The sequence below is a fragment of the Bos javanicus genome, chromosome 3 (assembly GCF_032452875.1).
Source record: "Bos javanicus breed banteng chromosome 3, ARS-OSU_banteng_1.0, whole genome shotgun sequence".
NCBI classification, from domain to species: domain Eukaryota; kingdom Metazoa; phylum Chordata; class Mammalia; order Artiodactyla; family Bovidae; genus Bos; species Bos javanicus.
In genome coordinates this window covers 23637557-23660938 of record NC_083870.1, presented here as the reverse complement: position 1 = coordinate 23660938, position 23382 = coordinate 23637557, and the positions used below count along the sequence as shown (strand labels likewise).

Here is a 23382-nt window from a genome sequence, read left to right as displayed (position 1 = left end):
GCCAAAAAAGCCACTTGAAAAGGAAGGCAAGGACTGAATATTCTGAGGGATGTCTCAAATGATGCCTGTGCAAAAGCCATCCGTCCCTTCTGTGTGCAGGTTTTCCCATCTTTAAAACATTCATTCCTTTGTATGTGATGGGGATCTGGTGGCTCACAGAAATGGTACATGGGGATGGTAGTAAAGGTAACGCATGTATTTACTGACCCCCATGTTCAGGAAACTACACATTTATGTGTGAGAAACTGGCTGACGCAGGGGTGGGGCATCAAGAGGCGGGCAAGCTAGCTGTGCTAGATGTCGGCGTTCTAGGACTTTCAGGGCTGATCAAGGAAGAAAACACTGACCAGGAAGTGGCTCTATTTGGGCAATGCTTTGAGTCCCTCACAGCAAAATTACTGTAATTGATTGCTGTATGCTTCCCGGTATAGCTATCGAATTTTATAAGTACGAAATGCCACCTTCTGGTTTAAAACTATGCAACATCTCCTTTCTTTTTTTTAATGCCATTTTTGGTGAACCTATAAAGCAACAGCAGCAGTTACAAAATGTTGTCTGAGTACTTTTGAGAGCTCAAAACAAAGATCTGTGTATAGGCTGAACAAAAAGATGTTCAATTAATAGTACAAACTGCATATGAATAACTTTAACATCTTTCATTGGACTTTTCATGCAAACCTTAATAGAGATGTGACTCAGAGAGAGACAAAAAAGGATAAGAAGAGGAGGGCAGATGAACTCAGAGGGAAGAGGGTAACAGAGGGGGCCTACATGTTTGGTGATAAGACTCAGCGGCCAGGCCAGAGTCGCTGGGTCACAGAGCTCTGAAGGCCAGCACTGGCTTGGTATCTTCACGTCCTGGGCTCATCTGACCTATGGCTAGCAGTGCAGGTGCAGTTTTGCAGAACACATAAAGCAGGCGGGCCCTAAGTGAATAAATTCTACTTCTTAGGGCTATGTTTAAAACAATGGTACCAGTGGCTTTCGAACTAAAAATAACAGGGACCAATACACTGAAGCCATCTTTGGCTCATGTATGAGAAGAAGAGTTTTTCTCAGTGTTGCTTGGTAGCCTAAACTGGTATCAAATTCATGTCTCTGGTATTTTGTCAACATCTTGATCCAATCATTATCAGCCCAGACATTAAGAAGACAATGATGTTGTTGCTATTGTTGTTCAGTTGCTAAGTCGTGTCTGACTCTGTGACCCCGTGGACTGCAGCATGCAGAAGACAATGATACGTCCCTTAAAAGATACATACACCCTCAAATATACACGTGTAACAGTATGATGCTACGCAGAACAGGCTGGGTAACATTTTTTTGAGAGAATTATTAGTCGATTGACCAATGACTGTTTACAAAGATGACATGGGTCAAAGGGCCACTCCTCAAAGTGGCTTCTCCTATCTCAACTGCTTATTCAGGGAAGTACCAGGGGCCACTGGGCTGGGTAGGCTGGGAAATGCACCCTGGCAGAGTATGTTAGCTCTGGATTCTGGAAGCAATCCTGTGGAAGTAAGACGGTTCCAGACTTCTGTGAAAATAGATTACCAGAGCTCTTGTAACTTAATGCACAGGGGACTGAAAGAAACAGTGACTAGAAAACAATGTAATCATGACTGGTAAGAAGAAAAGAAATCTATAAACTGTGAAAACCAGACACATGCAGCTAAACTCAACATGCCCATGTTTGTTAAGAGGCGGGCCATCTTCTGGAAGGTCTCTGACTGCCTGCTCTGCTCACTCACCTCACATCTGTATCCACCAATGAAGTCCCGGCAGGTGGCGCTGTGCTGGCAGGGATTGGACGAGCACTCATCAAGCTGGTCCTCACAGTAGCTCCCGGTGTAGCCCAGGGGGCACTGGCAGTGATGCGAGTTGCCCGCACTGATACAGACGCCTGAGTGCTGGCACAAGCGGTCAACGGGCACCCCTGGGAAACCCAGTGGACGAAGGAACATCACGGAACAGCACACAACACGTCAGGGTCAGGTGAACTAATCTAAGTTGGTTGACACATCATATTTTATTCTTGTCTAGTTCACAACCCTCAGGATCTGTTTTATGTTAAAAATAAATAAGTGCTGCATGTATGTGGAATTTATAAAGATGGTACTGATGAGCCTATCTGCAGGGCAGCAGTGGAGATGCAGACATAGAGAACAGGCTTATGGACCCAGAGCCAGGGGCACTGGGGAAGGAGAGGGTGGGACAAATGGAGAGAGAGCGTGGAAACACAAACACTACTATGTGTAAACCAGGTAGCCAGTGGGAATTTGCTGTATGACTCGGGAACTCAAAACGGGGCTTTGTGGCAACCTAGAATTGTGGGATGAGGTGGGACGTGGCAGAGAGGTTCAAGAGGGAGGGGGCATATGTATACTTATGGCTGACTCATGTTGCTGTGTGGCAGAAACCAATACAGTACTGTAAAGCAATTATCCTTCAATTAAAAATGAATACGTTAAAAAAATAAGCAAGTGCTGAAAGTGGAACATGCCTTCCTTCCACGTCAAGTACATTCCTTTTTGGAATCTCTAACTTGCTCTCCTGCCCTTCGCCTTCCATTTCAGACCCTTTCTCCAGAGTCTTGCCCATTCATTCCCGTCTGCCCTTCCCTCTCCTCCCACAATAACAACTCTTGCCCTACAGTGCTGCTCGTTAGTCAGCACTTCATGGACTGACCCTTGAGTCTTGGGGGGCAGAGCTCACCTCTGTGGGAGGCCGCCACCTCACAGGAGACACTGGGAACATCGCAGTAAGCACCAGCCCATCCAGACGGACACAGGCACCGCGACTCTGCTTTATCCTGAATGCAGGTACCTTTGTTTTTACATGGAGACCGACTACAGAGGTTCACCAGGGTCTGAAACAGAGGCAGACACATATATCAGCATTCAGACACCAGGAATGAAAAAAAGTTACACTGCACTTGAAGAACTCAAAGGAAAGCACACTAATTAATAAAAAAAAGGAGCCCTCACCCAAGCCTTAAACTTAGATTCACTGTCCCCAGATAAGCTAATCATTTTATACAGTCTAATTCTTTTAGCTCTGCTCTTCAAAAATTCTTACAAGTTTAAGAATTTGAGGCATTTAATTGGTTAAGTTATTCCCTACATCACGCTTATGTCTAGAAACATGGCTACCCGGTAGGGCTAGAAAGAGAGTTAAAGCTGTCAGATAGGTCCACAGCTTCTGTGTGCTACTCCTGAGTGAGAAATCACATGGGCTTGATCAAATCTGTCTGTGGTGAATATAAGTTCAGGATTTAAAGGCTTAAAGCCTGTTAATAAACCTAAAACTGTCCAAAAGCTTACTTTTTTACTGTTAGTAAAAAATAAAAACTTTTTTATTGAAGTACAGTTGATTTATAATGCTGTGCTAATCTCTATTGCACAGCAAAGTTACTCAGTTCTACACATACAGACACTCTTTTTTTAATAATCTTTTCTATTATGGCTTATCACAGGATGCTGACTACAGTCGCCTGTGCTACACAGCAGGACCCTGCTGCTCACCCACCCCTGCATGTTGACAGCACCACTAGCAGCACTATTCACAACAGCCGAGACACAGAGACAACCTAAATGCCCACAGACAGATGAATAAAGAAAATGCGGCACACACATAAAATGGACTCCTACTAGAATGAAACCAGGCCATCTGCAGCAACATGGGTTGAACCCAAAATTATCATAGTAAGTCAAGTCAAGTCAGAGAGGGAAAAACCATGCTATCACATGTGTGGAACCCAAAATATGGCACAAACGAACCTATCCACAAAACAAAGAACTTATTTTGATGGGAGAAACTCAGGCGTCTGAAAAGCAAGAGGCAAAGGGTGCAAGTGGACTAGCACCTTCTCCAAAACTCACATGTGGTGGCCTGGCTCCTGGGGAGAGGAAGGCTGTACTCACAACACTGACCATTTGTGAAAGAGGGGGAAGGGCAGAGGGCCACCATGCTGTGAGAACAGCAGAAGCCCCATGAAGAATAGCCTCCTGATCCAGAGAATCAGCAGTAAGCTGTTTAATATGCAGAGGTGCTTATCTGCATGTCCAATACAGCCAAAGCTTCACTGAAGTGTACTCTGAAAGGCTAGTTACATTTGGGCATTTATTTCTAAATTCTTTGGACTGCTGGTATGATATTCTATCATTCCATCATTGTTTGAGAGGTAAAACTGCATAAAATTAAACACAATGCTGTTTGGGGTGCAACCTTAGAAAAGTTACTTTGATCCTCTCAGGCTCAATTTATTCTTTCATGAAAGGCTAGACTAGCAGGCTCTGAGGGGTCCTTCTATCCTAAGAGTCTATGAAAATGAATATTAAATATTTGAATTTGAAAGACATGTGAATAGTTTGGTTTTGAGACTGCATAATTATCATTATCCCCTTAGATGTTGTATCTGAATTTTAAAAACTTTATTTTGATTGTTCTTTATTTCCCTTTCTGTATTTCCTAAATGATATCAATGTGCTTATTTCCCATATGCACTTTCTGCAGCTCTAGGTTAGCCTGCTGTAACAATTTAATGTGTGTTAACCCATATAATCTTGCCAGTATCACCATTTTGGAATCTACCAGGTTAAGAAGTTGGTAGTTCTTAGAAGTTATCTAAGAACTTAGATTAACTTAGTTATCTTAGAAGTATAATTAAGAAGCTGTCCAGATTTATTTTGGGTACATTCCTAAGACCCCGAATTTTCTCTTTTAGGTGGGGCTTATTTTGCCTAGGAAAGGAACAGATGTAACATTCAACAATTCTGCGGGAGCTGAATGAATGGGATGAAATCTAATTACCTGACAGTTTTTTCCAGTGTAGCCCAATGGGCAGATACAGCGGTAGGTACCCAGGCCATCAACACATACTCCTTCATTCAGGCATGGATGAGAGTTGCATTCATTGATCTCATGGAGGCAGAAGGAACCAGTGAAGCCCACAGGGCACAAGCAAGAGAAGGAGTTAATCCCATCGATACACGTGCCACCATTGAAACAGGAGCTGAGAAGCACACAGAAAGAACAACATCAGCTAGATAATCTGGATCCTCTGACCTGCTGTTTTAAAAGTGAGGTTCCTCACATCTAAGATATTACAGAAGGAAATACTCCTGAGCACCCCAAACTCCTATATCCAGTAAACTTTCCTTTTTTCCAAACTAAAATGGGCACCAATCAGCATAAGTCTCAGCTTCCTTTCCACAATCAAAAAGATCTGAGGAATATTTAAAAGTCTGAGCTTATTAGAGACTCCAAGAGAAAGTGAAGGCTTCCAGGTTTTATCCAGCCCTTCTGTAGCTCTCCATGTATCACATTTCATTTTATCTCTAAGTCAATTTAATTTATAAGGAACGTATCAAATAAATAGCTCTTGATTCTATATTTCTTTATGGAAGAGAAAAAGAACAAATTTGTTGATAATAAAAAAAGAATCAAACCTCCCAGAAATTACTTAAAGAGGGATGACAAATCTGTAAAGAAACAGAATTTTTTTGTCAACTGAAATTAACAAGAGACCAAAAGGAGATAATATAGAATTATAGCTCTTTCTGTTTCCTATGTAAGAAATAAATGATGATTCATCTCACTTTAAAAAAGCAGAGACATTACTTTGTCAACAAAGGTCTGTCTAGTTAAGGCTATGGTTTTTCCAGCGGTCATGTATGGATGTGAGAGTTGGACTATAAAGAAAGCTGAGCACTGAAGAATTGATGCTTTTGAACTGTGGTGTTGGAGAAGACTCTTGAGAGTCCCTTGAACTGCAAGGAGATCCAACCAGTCTATCCTTGGAGATCAGTCCTGGGTGTCCATTGGTAGGACTGTCGTTGAAGCTGAAACTCCAATACTTTGGCCACCTGATGTGAAGACATGACTCATTTGAAAAGACCCTGATGCTGGGAAAGATTGAGGGCAGGAGGAGAAGGGGACGACAGAGGTGGTTGGATGGCATCACCGACTCAATGGACATGGGTTTGGGTGGACTCTGGGTGTTGGTGATGGACAGGGAGGCCTGACGTGCTGCAGTTCATGGGGTCGCAAAGAGTCGGACACGACTGAGCGACTGAACTGAACATCTCACGGTTTTTCAACCTCTGCCTTAAACTTGTAACTAGATGTCCACAAGAATTAGAAACTATAAAATATGAGATGATTGTGTGGTGGGATCCTAGGCGATGCCTCATGCGGCCCCTCAATCCCAGTATAGTACTCTGTAGGCTCCTCCCCTCTCTCCCTTTTCCCATAAGACACTGCTGCCTGAGGACATGGGCTGCTCACCTCTCGGTGCACTCGTCAATGTTGTTCTCACAGTGGACTCCATCAAATCCCGCCGGGCACTTGCAGGTGTAACTGTTGACATAGTCAGAGCAGGTCCCTCCGTTCTTACAGGGCTCACTCAGACACTCATTCATGTCTGTCTGACATTTATCCCCAGTGAAGCCCGGAAGGCACAGGCAGGAGAAAGTATTCACTCCATCTACACAGGAACCTCCATTCTGGCAAGGATCTAAGCCATTGTACACAAGAATTAGAACTCTGAACAGCAGCATCCATTTAACCTTAGACTCATAAAGGTGAGTACCCTGAACTGAGCCACACTAACAACGGTAACAATTCTGACTTTTCTTTACATCTATTTTTCCCTGACTCCTCCAATTACATAAATGAATATAGTAACACTTGTCTGAGATTCTTAGTAAGAATCTGTTTAATAGCTGGAAAGAACTTTACATGTATCACTGTCTTGCAAAATTAATACTCATAAAACTAGGGATGGGATAGATATTAATTAGTCCCCTTGTGCTGATCAACCTTTTCTTTTCCCTCCCTCTCTTCCTTTCTTCCTTTTCTTGTTTTTGTTTGTTGTTTTTTAGATTTACATACAACTAGGAAACGAGCATTTTTAAGTTTTAAACATCATGTAGTTTGATCTTAGAGAACACTTTACAGTCATAGCAGTTAATCAAGAAATTTTGAGCTATTATCATAGCACAGTCCTCTGCAACACAGAAGGCACTCGAATCGGAACAAGAAAGGTAAGATGTGGCTCCTGGTCTTAAGGAACTTGAAATATAATTACAAGACAGGTCATAAACATAAAGAGAAAACTAAACACCAGGTGGATAATGCAGCCCTTATTTTATAAGAGAGATATTTATACCTTAGTCATCTATTAGACTAATTTCATTCTAAGGTTCATTTGCAGTCTCTACTGGAACAACTCTAGAAGTCATATTATCCCTTCTTATACATAACACTACACAGCTACTGTAATTTCCACAGTTCCTTTCAAGCAACTCACAGTAATTCACTGAATAATTTAAAACTAGTTGCAAATATTGTTAGTCCTACTTCAAATAGGAAAAAATGTTTAAATAGTAGAAATTTTATATACTAATTCATGTGGGAAAGGAATCCAAATAGTTTGATCCCACTTCCTTAAATTTCTCCATCAGTTGTACCTTGGATATGTTTTTTTTCACCATTAGTCATATAATGTTGAAATTATTTGTCTATCTGTCTTTATTTCCTAAGAGACTATGAGTTTCATAAATGTAAGGTTTTATTTACATTGGCACTGTCAGCCCCTAGTATAGTGCCATCCATATGATAATCTGAAATGATACATGCTGTGAATAAGATGCCATTACTCTGGATGCACTATGATAAGCTTGTTTGAAGTTTAATGATTTAATCACCACACAAGTAACTGAATACAAGTGGCCCCCCATATTCATGTGTTCCACAATCTTGGATTCAACCAACCAAGGACAGAAAAAAAATTTTTTTTTAATCCCAGAAAGTTCCAAAAGGCTAAACTTGAATTTGCCATGTACCAGCAAATATTTACATAGCACTTACACTGCATTAGGTATTACAAGTAATTAAGAAATGATTTAAAGTATACAAGAGGATGTGCATAGGTTATATGCAAATACTACACTGTTTTATATAAGGGACTTGAGCATCTGCAGATTTTAGTATCCACAGGGGGTCCTAGAACCAATACCCTCAGATACTGAGAGATGACTGTACTGATAAGTGCATCACATTCGTATGTTGAAACTACTGAAGTTGGGTAAGGAACCACTAGAAAGAAGTAGGCAGAACAATCCCTAAAGTTTACACAAGGCTGAGCACAGTTCACATTCATATCAGTCAGAATGAAAAGATTCCCTTAAGATGTACAGTGCCAAGTAGAGCTCTCAGAGAAAAATAAAATTGTAAAAAAATTCACACAAATCTACAGTGACAGAGGTAGATCCCTACTTGCCTGAGACAGGAAAGTAGAAAGGAGGGTTAAGTTACAGGAGACGAGATACATTCAGGGGGATGAATGTGATCAGTATCTTAAATACTGGTTTGAGTTGTCATATGTCAAAACTTACTGGACTGGTTCATTTAAATACTGGCAGTGTGTTGTATACTTAATTATACTTCAAGAGATCTGCTTTTTATTAGAAGCTTTCATAGCATTGTCCCCACTTTGACAATGTACAAAAATCAGTAAGGCAATGCTTAAAAGTGACTCCCATGTATTAACTCCTAAAGCCACTAGCTTCAAAATGAAGATTTTTAAAATACGAAGACTAAAGACAGGTGATACACTATTGGATGGCCAGCCTCACCACCGAGAGGCAAGTGCCCCACCAAGTCCTCCTCTGCTCTCCCCCAGGGGCTCAGGAGCAGGCTGGCGCACTCACTGGCAAGGCAGTCATCAATGTCCTCCTCACAGTCCATGCCACTGAAGCCTGGAGGACATTCACACATGTAGCTGCCCTGGGTGTTATGGCAGAGACCATGGTTCATGCAGGGCTTGGAGACACACTCATCAATGTCGATGGTACACCGCTGACCTGGAAACAAAGGGGCAATGAACGGTCCAGTCTTTGGAAATCGATTCCCACACAGAAATTTATGTGGGGGCTGAGCTTTAGCTGGGGTGGGTGGGGCTACTGCAAATATATTCTGTTTGGTCTCCTGCTTTGGGAAGTCCCTTCAGGTTTCTGTGCCCCCAACAAGCTGCCGCCCAGATGCTAAAATTCTACATAGAACATCATAGTTTCAGACTCTGGTTGGAGTCTTCTAGCCACCAGGGGGCGGCAAAGACACGTAAAATGGAAAGTCTTTCTAAAACATTCCAGTTAGCAGCTTCAGCTTTTACACAAGGCCTGTGTTCTTGATAAAAAAGGGCAAGCCTCAAAAGATAGATCCTCCATGTCATCAAATAACCAGATCACTCTGTTAAATGCTCTTAGTTTCTACATTCTGACTCTGTTACCTTGCCAGCCAGGAGCACACAGGCAGGAGTAACTCTCAAAATTTGGTGCCTCTTTGCAAACACCAGCATTCTCACAAGGGTTTGGGGAACAGGGAGCCAATACGGTCTGACAGTTCTTGCCTGTAAATCAAATGACAGAGTTTATTATAGAGAAGAAGTCCAAGGAACTGAGATTTCCCCAAATTCTATACCAAAGGATGCTTTCCAAATTCAGATCTAATGTAATGAATAAGTTTTGTGATCTGAGAGACCTACGGACCTTTGTGTCTTGGATCTGATGGGATAACTCACAGTGTGATCTCAGGCAAGTTACATTCTCTGAGCTTCCACATAAACAAGATGGGAATTAGGATGGTATGTAACTCATAGACGCTTTTTGTGGATTAAATGAAAAAATGTTTACAAAGTTCTTATTAGCATAGGGCCCAGCACATGGAGTAAGTACTCAACAACTGCTGGGCTGCTGTCATCTTCACATTATTATCACAAGTGGTTATGTAGATTTAGAAACTGACATCAATCAGGTGTGAGAGTTTTTGCATCTTCATAGCTAAGATTCAGCTACTCAGAAGCTTAGCGACATAGATCCACCTTGCAGAGTTAACAACACAGCCTCCTATTCTTAAACCTCTGCAGGCCTGTTCTAGAAGGCAATGGGGTTGATCAGAAGGCCATCAGAGGTGGAAACCAGTGAAGTTATACTAATTGTCTAGTAACATCTCTCTTTATTTCAACATCAAAACATGACATTAATAGTTGCCCACCAACATTTCCTACCTTAGTATACTGAATATAAGATTCCAGAAAAAAATTAAAAGAATACTTTTATTAAAAGGAGATGGGTTTTTTCCAAGATGGTGGAGGAGTAGGAGGACATGGAGTTTCTCTCTCCCCACAAATGTATCAAGAATACATCTACACATGAAGCAGTTCCCACACAGCACCTGCTGAACACTAGCAGAGGACCTTGGACACCTAAAAGGACAAGAAAGATCCCCACATCATGGGTAGGTTGAAAAAAAGAAGGCAAGGGAAGCAGGATGATACCTGCACCCCTCGTGGGGAGTTGAAGGTATGGAGAGGTCCCTGCAAAATAAAAATCTAAAAGAACAACTAAATGAAGAGGATACAGTCAATCCACCTGAAAAACAATCCAGAATAATGATAGTAAAGATGACCCAAGATCTCAGAAAAAGAATGGAGGCACAGATCAAGAAGATACAAAAAATGTTCAACAAAGACCTGGGAGAACTAATGAACACACAAATAGAGACAAATACAAGAACTGAGATGAAAAATACACTAGAAGGAATCACCAGCAGAATAGCTGAGGCAGAAGAAGGGATAAGTGACCTGGGAGACAGGATGGTGGAAATCTCTGTGGTGAAACAGAAGAAAGAAAAAAGAATGAAAAGAAATGAGGACAGGGACTTTCCTGGCAGCCCAGTGGTTAAGACTCCACACTTCTACTGCAGGGGGCAAAGATTCAATCTCTGCTTGGGAAACTAAGATCCCGCATGCTGCAGGGTGTGGACCAAAAAAGTCAATATGAAATATATAAATAAGTAATGTTTTGGTTTTTTTTTTAAAGAAATGAAGACAGTCTCAGAGACCTCTGGGAAAACATTAAATGCACCAGTATTTAAATTATGGGGTCTAAAAAGAAGAAAAAGAACCTGAGAAAATATTTGAAGAGATTATAGTTGAAATCTTCCCTAAAATGAGAAAGAAAGTGGTCACCCAAGTCCAGGAAGCACAGATAGTACCATAGAGGATAAACCCAGGGAGAAACATGTCAAGACACACATTAATCAAACTAACAAAAATTAAATACAAAGAAAAAGTATTTAAAGCAACAAGGGAAAAACAACAAATAACATATAAGGGAATCCCCATCCCCAAAAGCTGATTTTTGAGCAAAAATTCTGCAGGCCAGAAGGGAGTGGCATGAAATATTTAAAGTGACAAAAGGGGAAAACCTACAATCAAGAATACCCAGCAAGGTTCTCATTCCAATTTGACAGAGACTCAAAAACTTTACAGACAAGCAAAAACTAAGAGAATTCAGCACCACCAAACCAGCTTTACAATAAATACTAAGGGAAATTAATTCTTTAGGCAGGAAACACAAGAGAAGAGAACAAAAGAGGAAAAGAAAAAAAAAGGGACCTAAAAAAACACCCCTCAAATTTAAAAAAATGGCAATAGGAATATACATATCAATACTTATGTAAATGGATTAAATGCTTCAACCAAAAGCCACAGACTGGCTGAATGGCAGCAAAAACAAGACCCACATATATGCTGTCTACAAGAGACCCACTTCAGACCTAAGGACACACACACAGAATAAAAGTAATGGGATGAGAAAAGATAATACACGCAAATGGAAATCAAAAGAAAGCTAGGGTAGCAATCTTATATCAGACAAAACAGACTGTAAATAAAGACTGTTACCAAAGACAAGGGAGGACACTACATAATGATCAAGGGATCAATCCAAGACAATATAACAATTGCAAATATATAGGCACCCAACACAGGAGCACTTCAGTATACAAAGCAAATGCTAACAGCCACAAAAGCTGAAATTGACAGCAACACAATAATGGTGGGGACCTTTAACACCCATTATACCAATGGACAGATCATCCAGATAGAAAATTAATACGTAAATATAAGCCTTAAGTGGCACATTGGACCAGATAGACTTAATTGTTATTTATAAGACATTTCATCCAAAAGCAGCAGAACACACTTTCTTCTCAAGTGCACAGGAAACATTCTCCAGGATAGATAGCAACTTCGATCACAAATCAAACCTCAGTATATTTAAGAAAACAGAAATCATATCCAGCATCTTTTCCAAACACAACACAAAGCAACTAGAGAAAGAATAGATAAACTTCCAAGTAAGTAGAAGGAAAGAAATCATAAAGATCAGACAAAAAAAACAAATGAAATAGAGACAAAGAAAACAGCAAAAATCAATGAAACTAAAAGTTGGCTCTCTGCGAAGATAAACAAAATTGATAAACCTTTAGTCAGAGTCATCAAGAAAAAAGAGGACTCAAATCAATAAAACAGAAATGAAAAAAAAGAAGCTACAATGAACACCATAGAAATGCAAAGGATCATAAAAGACTACTATAAGAAACTATACACCAATAAAATGAACCACCTAAAACAAAGGCATAAATTCATAAAAAGGTACAAACTTCCAAGAATAAACCAAGGAGAAATATAAACAGACCAGTCACAAGAACTGAAATTGAAACTGTGATTAAAAATCTTTCAACAAACAAAACTCCAGGACCAGATGGGATTTATCCCAGGGATGCAAGGATTTTTCAATATCTGCAAATCAATGTGATACTCCACATCAACAAATTGAAGAAGAAAAGCCATAAGATTATCTCAATAGCTGCAGAAAAAGCTTCTGACAAAATTCAACATTCCTTTATGACAAAAACTCTCCAGAAAGTGGGCATAATGGGAATCCACCTCAACATAATAAAAGCCATATACACCAAACTCCTAGCAAAAATCATTCTCAATGGTGAAAAACTGAAAGCATCTTCTCTAAAATCAGGAATAAGACAAGGATGTCCTCTCGCCACTTTTATTCAACATAGTTTTGGAAGTTCTAGCCACAGCAATCAGAGAAGAAATAAAAGGAACCAAAACTGAAAAAAAAGAAGTAAAACTGTCACTGTTTGCAGGTAACATGATATGATACATAAAGAAACCCTAAAGACACTATCAGAAAACTATTATACCTCATCAATGAATCTGGTAAAGTTACAGGATACAAAATTAATACACAGAAATATGTATTTCTAGACACTAACAAGAAAGCTCAGAAACATTATCAAGGAAACAATCCCATCTACCGTTATATTAGAAAGAATAAAGTACCTAGGAATAAACCTATCTAAGGAGGCAAAACACTTGTATGCAGAAAACTATAAATATTGATGAAAGAAATCAAAGATGACACAAACAGATGGAGAGATAGACCATGTTTTTCAATTGGGAAATTACTATTTTACCCAAGGCTATCTAACAAATTCAATGCAATCCCTATCAAATTACCCATGGCATTTTTCACAGAATTAGAACAAAAAAATTTACAATTTGCATGGAAACACAAAACACCACAAATAGCCAAAGAAATCTTGAGAATGAAAAATGGAGCTGGAGGAATCAGGTTCCCTGACTTCAGACTATACTACAAAACTACAGTTATCAAAACAGTATGGTACTGGCACAAAACCAGAAATATAGATCAATGGAACAGGACAGAAAGCCCAGAAATAAACCCACACACTACTGTCACCAAATCTATGACAAAGGAGGCAAGAATATACAATGGAGAAAAGACAGTCTTGTCAATACGTGGTGCTGAGAAAAAAACTGGACAGCTGATTGATGCTTTTGAACTGCGGTGTTGGAGAAGACTCTTGAGAGTCCCTTGGACTGAAAGGAGATCCAACCAGTCCATTTTGAAGGAGATCAGCCCTGGGATTTCTTTGGAAGGAATGATGCTGAAACTCCAGTACTTTGGCCACCTCATGCGAAGAGTTGACTCATTGGAAAAGACTCTGATGCTGGGAGGGATTGGGGGCAGGAGGAGAAGGGGATGACAGAGGATGAGATGGCTGGATGGCATCACTGACTCGATGGACATGAGTCTGTGTGAACTCCGGGAGTTGGTGATGGACAGGGAGGCCTGGCGTGCTGCGATTCATGGGGTTGCAAAGAGTTGGACACGACTGAGCGACTGAACTGAACTGATATGTAAACAAATGAAATTAGAACACTCTCAGCATTATACATAAAAATAAACTCAACATGGATTAAAGATCTAAGTGTAAGGCCGGATACTATAAAACTCTCAGAGAAAAATATAGGAAAAACACTCTCTGACATAAATCACAGCAAGATTTTTTTGATCCACCTCCTAAAGTAAGACTTCCCTGATAGCTCAGTTGGTAAAGAATCCGCCTGCAATGCAGGAGACCCTGGTTCAATTCCTGGATTAGGAAGATCCGCTGGAGAAGGAATAGGCTACCCACTCCAGTATTCTTGGGTTTCCCTTGTGGCTCAGCTGGTAAAGAATCCACCTGCAATGTGGGAGACCTGGGTTCCATCCCTGGGTTGGGAAGATCCCCTGAAGAAGGGAAAGGCTACCCACTCCAGTATTCTGGCCTGGAGAATTCCATGGACTGTATAGTCCATGGGGTGGCAAAAAATCAGACACGACCGAGTGACTTTCACTTTCACTTTCCCAGAGTAATGAAACTGAAAGCAGAAACAAACAAATGGGACCTGATTAAACCTAAAAGCTTTTGCACAGCAAAGGAAACCAGAAAACAAAATGAAAAGACAACCCTCAGAATGGGAAAAAATATTTGCAAATGAAGCAACTGACAAGGGCAAATTTCCAAAATATACAAACAGCTTATGCATCTCAATCAAAAAAAAAAAAAAACTACTGCAATCAAAAAATGGGCAGAGGATCTGAAGAGACATTTCTCTAAAGACATACAGATGGCTAAAAAAGCACGTGGAAAGATGCTCAACATCACTAATTATTAGAGAAATACAAATCAAAACTATAATGAGGCATCACCTCACACCTGTCAGAAAGGCTATCATCAAAAAATCTACAAACAATAAATGCTGGAGAGGGTATAGAGAAATGGAACACTCCAACACTGTTGGTGAGAATGTAAGATGGTAAAGCCACTATTGAGAACAATATGGAAGTTCCTTAAAAAAGTAAAAACAGAGCTACCTTATGATCCAGCAATTTCACTCATGGGCATATAACCATAGAAAATCATAATTCTAAAAGATACATGTACCCCAGTGTTTATCACATCAGTATTTGTAACAACCAAGACATTGAAGCAGTTTAAATGCCCATCAACAGAGGAATGGATAAAAAAGATGTGGTATATATATGCAGTGGAATATTATTCAGCCTTAAAGATGAACGAAATAATGCCATTTGCATTAACACAGATGGACCTAGAGATTGTCATACAGAGTGAAATAAGTCAGACAAAGACAAATACCATGATATCACTTACAGCTGGCATCTAAAAAAAGCATACAAATGAACTTGGTTACAAAACAGAAACAGAGTTCCAGATGTAGAAACCAACCCCATGGTTACCAAGGGGAGGGGAGGGATGAAGTAGAGACTGGGATTGATATATACACACTACTGTATATAAAACAGATAACCAATAAGGACCTATTATATAGCACAGGGAATTCTATTCAATAATCTGTAATGATCTATATGGAAAAAGAATCTAAAAAAAGAGTTCAAAAACAAAGAGTTCACTTTGCTGTACACCTCAAACTAACACATTGTCAATCAACTATATTTCAATAAAAACTTTTTTAAAAAGGGAGATTACGTTGTTTTGGAAGTCAAATTACAACTCACAATTGTCAGAATGGCTATCATCAAAAAAGTATACAAGTAAAGTATGCTGGTAAAGATGTGAAGAAAAGGAAACTCTTGATGCTATTGGTTAGAATGTAAACTAGTGCGGCCGTCATAGTGAACAGTATGGATGTTACTCAAGCTAAAAACAGAACTACAATATCATCCAGCAATTGTACTCCTTGGTATACATCTGAAGAAAATGAAAACACTAATTCAAAAAGATACGTGCATCTCAATGTTCAAATCAGCATTAGGTTATTTATAATAGCCAAGCTATGGAAGCAACCTAAGTATCCATCAACAAATGAAGGGATAAAGATGTGATTTGTGACTCTCTCTTTCTCTCTCTCTCTCTCTCACACACACATACACAAGAATATTACTCAGAAATAAAAAAGAATGAAATTCTGCCATCTGCATCATGGATGGATTTAGAGGGTATTATGATTAGTGAAACAAGTCAGACAGAAAAGACAAATACTGTATGTTATTACTTATCTGTGGAGTCTAAACAACAAGACAAATGAATATAATAAAATAGAAACAGCCTCACAGGTATAGAGAACAAACCGTGGTTACTAGTGGGAGAAGGAAGGGGGAGGGCCAAGGTAGAGGTGGGGGATTAAGAGAGAGAAACTACTAGGCATAAAATAAATAATCCACATGGATACAGAACAGGGAGTACAGCTATTATTTCATAGTAACTCTAAATGGAGTATAATCTTTAAATATTTGAATCACTATAGCATACACCTGAAACTAATACAACGTTGCAACAAAATAAATAAGGTCAAGTTACAACTAACTCAATTTAAAATTTTATCTTAAAACTTTGCATTCAAAAAGAAAAAAATATTACCACAACTTTTCATTGATGTCCCTAACCAGTTTTTCTTTTCTTAAAAGGTTCTTTTTGATGTGGACCATTTTTTGTGCTGCTTCAGTTGTGTCCAACTCTTTGCAACTCCATGGACTGTAGCCCAGCAGGCTCCTCTGTTCATGGGATTCTCCAGGAAAGAATACTGGAATGGGTTGCCTTTCCCTTCTTCAGGGGATCTTCTCCATGCAGGGATCAAACCTGTGTTTCTTATGTCTCCTGCACTGATAGACGAGTTCTTGACCACTGGCCCCACCTGGGAAGTCCCAGGACCATTTTTAGAATTAATTTATTTTCGGCTGCACTGGGTCTTTGTGGCTGCACATGGGCCTTGTGGCAAGTAGGGGCTACTCTCTAGTTGCAGTGGGTAGTAGGCTTGTCACTGCAGGCCTTCTCCTGTTGGGGGCACGGGCTCTAGGCGTATGGGCTTTAGACGTTGCGGAATATGGGCTTAGTTGCCTTGAGGCATGTGAGATTTTCCTGGACCAAGGATCGAACTCGTGTCCCCTGCATTGGCAAATGGATTCTTAACTGCTGGACCACCAGGGACATCCAATGTGGACCATTTTTAAAGTCTTTTTGAATTTGTTACAAAATTGCTTTTGTTTTATGTTTTGGCTTTTTGGCCATGAGGTAGTGGGATCTTAGCTCCCAACCAGGGATCAAGCCTATTTCCACTGCACTGGAATATGAAGTTTTAACCACTGAATCACCAGGGAAGTTCCCCTAACAAGTTCTTAATGTGTCTGGTCAGAACAGTGGTTCACAAGGAAAGGCAACATTGCTTAGCTCCCTTCATGCTGGCCTAATTCAATGGCACTCAGAACCCATAGCAACACTCAGCACTGAAATTTTAATCTGTAATATCTAAAATAAAATCCCAGAGGTCACATATAGTAAATTCTTTTAATAAGATCCTAATATGTAGAAAAACCAACAGCCAGAATATAGTCAGATATTCTTACAGTGTTGAATAGCAAGAAGGCAAATATTTTCCCAATAAGCTATGTACCTTAGTCACATTCAGATAAGCCTATAATGTGTCAAAGCATAATGACACCTGCTTATATCTCCCTACTACCATCAATTCTCAGTCTTTATGGTTGTAAATGATATGATCTGCTCAGTTTCAACAAACGTGATTGCTATTGCTATGGAATGACGTTATTTAGACTGTCTGGGGATAGCTATGGATCTCCAATAACTTTGATTTTTTCAATCAGGATGGCTAAATGCAGTTTGTCTGCATGAATGTTTCTTCTAAAGAGGTGACAAAGATAGCAATGTAGTATCAAGTCTTTCAGGTAAAAGAGTCATGCATCTGGCCACTCTAAACAGCCTAGAGTCACTAGCAACAGCTATTATCAACAGGCAGGACTCCAGGGGAGTAAGAACTCAGCCATGCTCCTGCCTGCATGCAAGGCACTGGAGAAACATGCAAAGCCATTAAATGAATGACATGAGGCAAGTGAGCCACACAAATACAACCAGTCACAAGACGGCAGTAATGAGGCAGGAGAATACAAAGAAATGTCCAAGCACACTCCTGTAACACCACCTGAAACAAAGTCACCTGATACGAAATGAAGTCACATCCATGTCTTCTGTGTGTGATCGCCATCCAAGGGCAGTGCCTCTCTGCAGAGGACGCAGTGGCAATCAATGCGAGGAGAGGAATGACAGTTAAGAGGACAAGCTTTGGATTCAAATACTTAGGGACAAATCCTAGATTTACTACTTACCTCTGTGACCTTCAGCAAGTAACCTCTCTTTGCCTCAGCTTCCTCATGTATAAAATGGTGATAGGAATAGGAACCTCTACTCTATAGAATTACCGTGAGCACTAGAGCAAATACGCCAAAATATATAAAGTGTCTGGCATATAGTAAATGACCGATAAGTGGTAGCTGTTGTGTTGGCAAAACTAAGACCAAGAGCACAGGCCATATAGTCCATTCAGATAATGACTAAACCATCAGCTATGTATCAATTCAAGACATGTATAATTAAACAATTTTTTTCAAACTCTAAAAAATAAAGGCAAACAAGTATCCCCACCACAGTGTTTTCTCAGAGTGGACAACCTAGACAGTGAGGGCAGGAAAGGTGATCAGGGAGCGATTCCTCAGGGCAGCAGAGACCCCATCTCTGAGACTCCGAGGTTGGGAATGACAAGACAAGACCGAGCATCCCTTCTGGCCACTGGACCCCAGGACTCACCTGTGTATGGCAGCACACAGTGGCAAGTATAACCGCTTACGTCATCAAGGCAGGTTCCTTGGTTCAGACATGGATTTGAAGCACATTCATCAATATTCACCTGGCAGTTATAGCCTGCACACAAAAAGGGGGGGAAATCAAAGACAGTGAAACTTTCTGTTAGCCTCCTCAATATCTCAATTACTAAGCAATGCTCTCAGCAGTAAACATTAAACACCTCAGAAACTGCATTAATTTCTTCAGGCCACCGAAATACCTGCTCATTCATTTCAGTGTAAAGTCCCTGACATACAGTCAGTCAGTAAAACTGCTTAATCAAAAAATGAATGGAAGAACAACATATTCTAATAGCTTGAAAGTTTAATGAATGTCCAAATACAAGTAATTTCTTTATAATGGACCAAGAAGTTCACTAGGGTAAAAAAAAAAGCTACTGCTATATCTAAATGGAGGCTTCTATACAAAGTATCTGGTCAGGGCTTAAAAACAGGCTAGAAATTATCGAGGGATAAAATATTTGAACAGTTAATCAAAGCTTCTTGATTTATGCCCACTTTTTCAAATGCACAGTATCTACCATCAATGTGGTGATGCTTTCTGAAGTCACAAAGCTCTTCTCCCTGATCCAAGACACAAAATCTACTCCCACTATGAAAAAAGAGAAAAGTAAGGAAGCATTCATGGGGATAGGATATTACCAAATGCCACCACCTTTATACCTGCAATAGGGCCTGACACAGAGTCTTAAAACTGAGAAACTATAGCCATGTACAAAAAGAAAATAATGGTCTAAGAGTATAGAGGTCTGAGTTCAAACTGTACTCTGTTAATCACTAGACATATGATTGTGAACTATTTTGATATTTATTTTGTCAATCAGCAAGTCTCAAAGAGACACAGGAATAAAAGTGCTTTTAAATCTCTAAGTTTCTTTACAGATGTTATATATCTGAATGTCAAAAAGTTAATGACTAAAATATGATCTTAGAAAAATGTCAAGTTATCAAATAAAGTGACACCGAAACATACTGACCTATCACAGTAGCCTGGCACAACTTTGAGTTGTGAAACAAATGACCATATGGGTCAAGGAGTACAAATATGCATGATTTACCCACAGGTTTCTCTCTCGAGGGTTAAAGAAAAAAGTGACAGGAGAAATGTAACAGAGACAACTCAAAAAGTGCTTGTACACAATACTCACTACTATGCATTTTTCCAGAAGGCCATAGGTGACTAAGTATCATCTAAGAACATCTCAATGTTTAAGAGAATTTGCTGTAAAGGTTTTAAATACATGGATTCTCCCATGATATTATTGCTACAATTATAGTAAAACAAGATTTTCATTCTTCTACCAATATCTCTTTTGAATTATTACAGAATCAAGCCTACCCTGGAGCTTACAATTAGAATACTCAATTAGAATGTCCAAAGTTGTATGAGTGGAGCTCTAGTTGCTTACCTTAAATGGTACTGTTTCAATAGCTCACCTCTTTGCTAGTCTGAAAACAGAATCCATGTTTAAATTTATTTATGTTTTTATTCTCCAACTGCCCTATAACTAATAAGTGCTCAAATTAAGGTTGCTATATGAATGAGTAGGAAAAGGGGAAAGAAAGAATTGAGTCAAGCTGTATGTACCAACAAAAAGGCATAAAAAGGACATAAAAATATGCACTTCTGCATCACCTTTAAAGCCCTTCTTGCAAGTGCACCTGTATCCATTCACCAGATTGTCACAAGTTCCCCCGTTCTGGCATGGATTAGAAAGACATTCATTTTTGTCCACTTCACAGTTGATGCCAACCCAGCCTGCATCACAGAGGCACTTGTATCTGAAAGAAGACAGAAATAAGTTACAGTTGTGATATGAATGTACAATTAAGTCACAGTTGAAATACAAAATTCTGAAGAAATGAAGGATCAAGGAGCTCCTGGGTGGGCTAATCTCATTTCTGTTCCTCTTCAAACCTACACTTGGGTTACCTTGTGAATCATGTGGGCCCATTTGGAGTATTTAGTAAACACAGCTTCCTGGCCTACAAAAATGCTGGAAAAATTAAGTAAGTATAATGGGCTTACATATGTAAAGAGTGGTTGGTACAACAAATTGGGACAATCTGAAAGACGCACTGACATTGATAAATCTGAAGTTTCTTTTCTGCTAAATAAACATAAAGAAACCTTAGATCACTTGTTTCTGGTGTAAAACAGATACTCAGAAAGCAGGGTAGTATCAGAGACTCTAAGTGACCCCAAAGAGCTCCTGGGATATCTGACTTCTGAGACATGGTTTGTTCTGACCTGAAACCCTGCTCCCAGAAAGCACCAAGTGTACTGAGCAAGAAATGGAACAAAAATGAAGGTATCTGAAATGTATGCATATTGTTCACAATTTGAACACCATTAGCACTTAGCATGTGATATCAGGAGATAACAGCCTCCCTGTCTGGTGATTCTTTTTTAAAGAAAGTAAATGGGTTGGGATGCTTTGAAGTCTGCTATACTCTGAAACAGGAATACTGAGTTAATTCATCTTAGAAATCACTTGATTTCCCATTTACCTCTAAATGTACTCTTCATTTTTCACCTGTTGTAAGCATGGCAAATGCTAAATCTTGGCCAAAGTCCCATCCTCTGGCAAGCATAGCAAGAGCACAGGACTATCTCATGGAACCAAACGTCACACTCTGTGATTCTAGAAAATTACCTGCCAACACATTACACAACTCTCAGGGGCTTGCCAACTGTGAATACTTCATCAGGGCCAAGACTCTAGCTAGCTGAGACCAGCTCTACTTTAGTGGTACCCACTGGTATCATTATGAAACAGAGTTGGGTTTTCTTTAAGCAGGAGGTTAAGAATATCAATAACCTCAGATATGCAGATGACACCACCCTTATGGCAGAAAGTGAAGAGGAACTAAAAAGCCTCTTGATAAAAGTGAAAGAGGAGAGTGAAAAAGTTGGCTTAAAGCTCAACATTCAGAAAACGAAGATCATGGCATCTGGTCCCCTCACCTCATGGGAAATAGATGGGGAAACAGTGGAAACAGTGTCAGACTTTATTTTTTGGGCTCCAAAATCACTGCAGATGGTGACTGCAGCCATGAAATTAAAATACGCTTACTCCTTGGAAGGAAAGTTATGACCAACCTAGATAGCATATTGAAAAGCAGAGACATTACTTTGCCAACAAAGGTCCGTCTTGTCAAGGCTATGGTTTTTCCAGTGGTCATGTGTGGATGTGAAAGTTGCTGAGTGCCGAAGAATTGATGCTTTTGAACTGTGGTGTTGGAGAAGACTCTTGAGAGTCCCTTGGACTGCAAGGAGATCCAACCAGTCCATTCTAAAGGAGATCAGCCCTGGGATTTCTTTGGAAGGAATGATGCTAAAGCTGAAACTCCAGTACTTTGGCCACCTGATGCGAAGAGTTGACTCACTGGAAAAGACCCTGATTCTGGGAGGGATTGGGGGTGGGAGGAGAAGGGGATGACAGAGGATGAGATGGCTGGATGGCATCACTGACTCGATGGACATGAGTCTGAGTGAACTCTGGGAGTTGGTGATGGACAGGGAGGCCTGGCGTGCTGCGATTCATGAGGTCGCAAAGAGTTGGACACGACTAAGCAACTGAACTGAACTGAAGTCAAACAGAATAGCCCTTAGAACACAATCTTGCAGTTAGTACTAAAAGCACAACAGCTAAAGACTCAGAAAAGAACCCTGGACTCCTCGCATGTGCTAACTACCCACATGAGGAATGAAACATTCCTCCTTACTTTCCATCTACTCAGTCATGGGAGGTAGGGTAGAAATGGTGACTTGGAAGACTATGATGTGGATCACCGACCTCTTCAGCCTAGTCTCAGTTCAAGTACTGACTAACTGCTACAGGGTATGGCCAGTACTAAAACTCAACTGGCTTGACACGGGTCAATAAGAAACGATAAATACACAACAGCTACTCACCCAGTGAGGCCCCCAGTACAGTTTCCATGGACACAGGGATTGCTCAGGCACTCGTTCACCTGTGAGTAGCAGCTGGGATGGTGGGGGCCCTCAGGGCAGATACAGCGGAAACCGTTCACATCATTGATGCACGTTGCACCCTTGCGACAGGGATTGGAGGCACACTCATCAATGTCAATGTTACATCTCTGCCCTGTAGAGAAGGGGGACAGTTTCTGTCAAATCCAAAATGCTTAGGGAATAGACCCAGGACCATGAGATCTATTGTGCAGATACCTTTACCTGCCAAGGCTATAAAATGCTGTGGGCACCAAATGTCAAGACTTAAGGAAGAAGACATCCAATAGCACTTAGTGCCATGCAAGAAGGAGCAGAGAGCACTGTACTTTGATAATTTAACAAAGTTAACAAAACACTGGAACGGTGTTGTAGTGTTTCGACATGTGTTTCTTTACTCCAGTTTAGAAATGGGGAAACTTTACATCAAATATTCAAAAAGAGAACATCAAATGCTATCAAAGTTGGCTGCTCCTCTTGCTGCTGTTCGCAGAA

At 40.2% G+C, this 23382-nt stretch overlaps 1 protein-coding gene across 3 annotated transcripts in view; it reads right to left on the bottom strand.

The window, feature by feature from the left end:
- Positions 1-23382, bottom strand: part of NOTCH2 (notch receptor 2) — a 174470-nt gene that overhangs the window by 19978 nt on the left and 131110 nt on the right. For all 3 annotated transcript variants that reach the window (XM_061409410.1, XM_061409419.1, XM_061409427.1), the window contains 9 exons: positions 22831-23023; positions 20548-20693; positions 18856-18969; positions 9293-9412; positions 8715-8867; positions 6289-6517; positions 4813-5014; positions 2716-2869; positions 1752-1936 (listed from right to left, as the gene is read on the bottom strand). In XM_061409410.1, coding sequence (XP_061265394.1) covers positions 1752-1936; positions 2716-2869; positions 4813-5014; positions 6289-6517; positions 8715-8867; positions 9293-9412; positions 18856-18969; positions 20548-20693; positions 22831-23023 — 1496 coding nt within the window. The remainder of the gene's footprint in view (positions 1-1751; positions 1937-2715; positions 2870-4812; positions 5015-6288; positions 6518-8714; positions 8868-9292; positions 9413-18855; positions 18970-20547; positions 20694-22830; positions 23024-23382) is intronic.